We start from the raw sequence: 1455 nt of genomic DNA, 5'->3' as shown, positions 1-1455 counted from the left end.
AAAGGAGAAGATAGACTCGATCAGATTTTTTTCGACAGCAGCATTTAATGCTGCATTAAATGCATTTAATGAGTGCAGGATGAAATCATATCCCAGACAACAAGATAAGTCTCACTTGCATGTTTTATGTATATGTACATATATATATAAATCTTTTTGTCACTCACCCACACAAATCCTAACTTCTCTACGCACACCAACTTTTTTTGCACACGCCAACCCAACGTAGGATAGAGAAGTCCAAGAAGGGATATTTGCACAAAATTGTAGGGTCAAGCACTGCAAATTACAATCCAACGACACTTTGTTTCCATATCAAAAAGGTAACCCCAAGCCTCCTTTCATTTTCTTTATGCATATACATCCATTCACACTAGATATGAAATATAGGAACACACATGCTAGGCACAACCGTATCACATATTACATCAAGAACTCACAATAACACAACAAATGCTCCGAGTTTCACCAAAACTTACAAGTAGCATGCTAAAACCAATATTTCCCCAAGCTATTGAAATAGGAGAACTAACATAGGGCAGTTAGTGAGACTTATCTTAGAGGTTGAATCTGCCGGATTTCCGGCACTCCGTCGTCGATGAAAACAGTGTCATACCCCCAAATCAACCATCAAAATTGTAACTTTCACCCATCTACATGTTTCAAACACCTAGAACTTTATCTATGTATAATTTAACAAAGTAAAAGTCTAGACAACATAGGATGAAATTCTTACTGTCGGGAGAAAGTAAATGGTGGTTGTGGTGTTGTCGGAGAGGGGAGTCAGTAGCCGTAGCAGTGTTGGGGAGGCTGCCGGTGGTGTAGTAACGGTGTAGGGGAGATGCTAGAGCCGCCGCTTGTGCATGCACAACGGCGGCAGCGACGCGCACGAAGGGGAAGGCGACGGTGGCTGGGGCTGAGCGAGGTGACAGCGGCCTCGGGGCGGCGGCGGCTGACCTGAACGAGAGGGAGATCTGGAGATGGCGGCGGCGGCAGTGGCTGCGCACGGTGGTGGCGGTGCGTCGCCGTGCTCGCTGCAGCGACGGCGGTGCTGGAAGTTGCAGAAGCAGAAGTGAGGAGAAAAGGGGGGGCCGTTCCATTTTGTGGAGAGATTTAGGGATTTAGTGGTGAAGGAGGAAAGGGAAAGTCTGTATGTGGGTCTCTTTTATTTTATTTATCTTGGGCCATGAAGTAATAAAATAGGGAATAAGTTGGGTTGTAGTAAAATAATCCCACAAGCTCTTCCGAAAACTTATTTAATTAAGCTACAATTTAAGAAGGTAATTTTGGCTTATTTTAAAATTAGCTCTTTACGAAAGAGATGTTATCATTTTTTTTGCCTATGTTGAGTGCAACTAATTTTTTGGACTAGTGTACACAAGCTACCTCTGACCGTGAACGGCAGAGCAAGTGACCGTGGAAGGTGGCCACCTTCCCGGCACAAGAATACCTCTG

The 1455-nt window shown here is 44.3% G+C and overlaps 1 protein-coding gene across 1 annotated transcript; it reads right to left on the bottom strand.

Moving 5' to 3' along the window:
- Positions 1 to 239: 239 nt before the first annotated feature.
- Positions 240 to 1145, bottom strand: LOC121809713. The gene is made up of 2 exons (XM_042210480.1): positions 737 to 1145; positions 240 to 653 (listed from the first exon to the last, which is right to left on the bottom strand). The coding sequence occupies exons 1-2, from the start codon at positions 1098 to 1100 to the stop codon at positions 646 to 648; spliced, it is 372 nt and encodes a 123-aa protein (XP_042066414.1). The 5' UTR covers positions 1101 to 1145; the 3' UTR covers positions 240 to 645.
- Between the last annotated feature and the right edge of the window lie 310 nt (positions 1146 to 1455).

The sequence above is a fragment of the Salvia splendens genome, chromosome 6, assembly GCF_004379255.2.
Source record: "Salvia splendens isolate huo1 chromosome 6, SspV2, whole genome shotgun sequence".
NCBI lineage: Eukaryota > Viridiplantae > Streptophyta > Magnoliopsida > Lamiales > Lamiaceae > Salvia > Salvia splendens.
This window is presented reverse-complemented; position numbering and strand designations above follow the sequence as displayed.

Excerpts from the sequence above, each read along its gene's own strand:
- LOC121809713 (XM_042210480.1), bottom strand. The coding sequence starts at position 1,100 with ATGGAACGGCCCCCCCTTTTCTCCTCACTTCTGCTTCTGCAACTTCCA.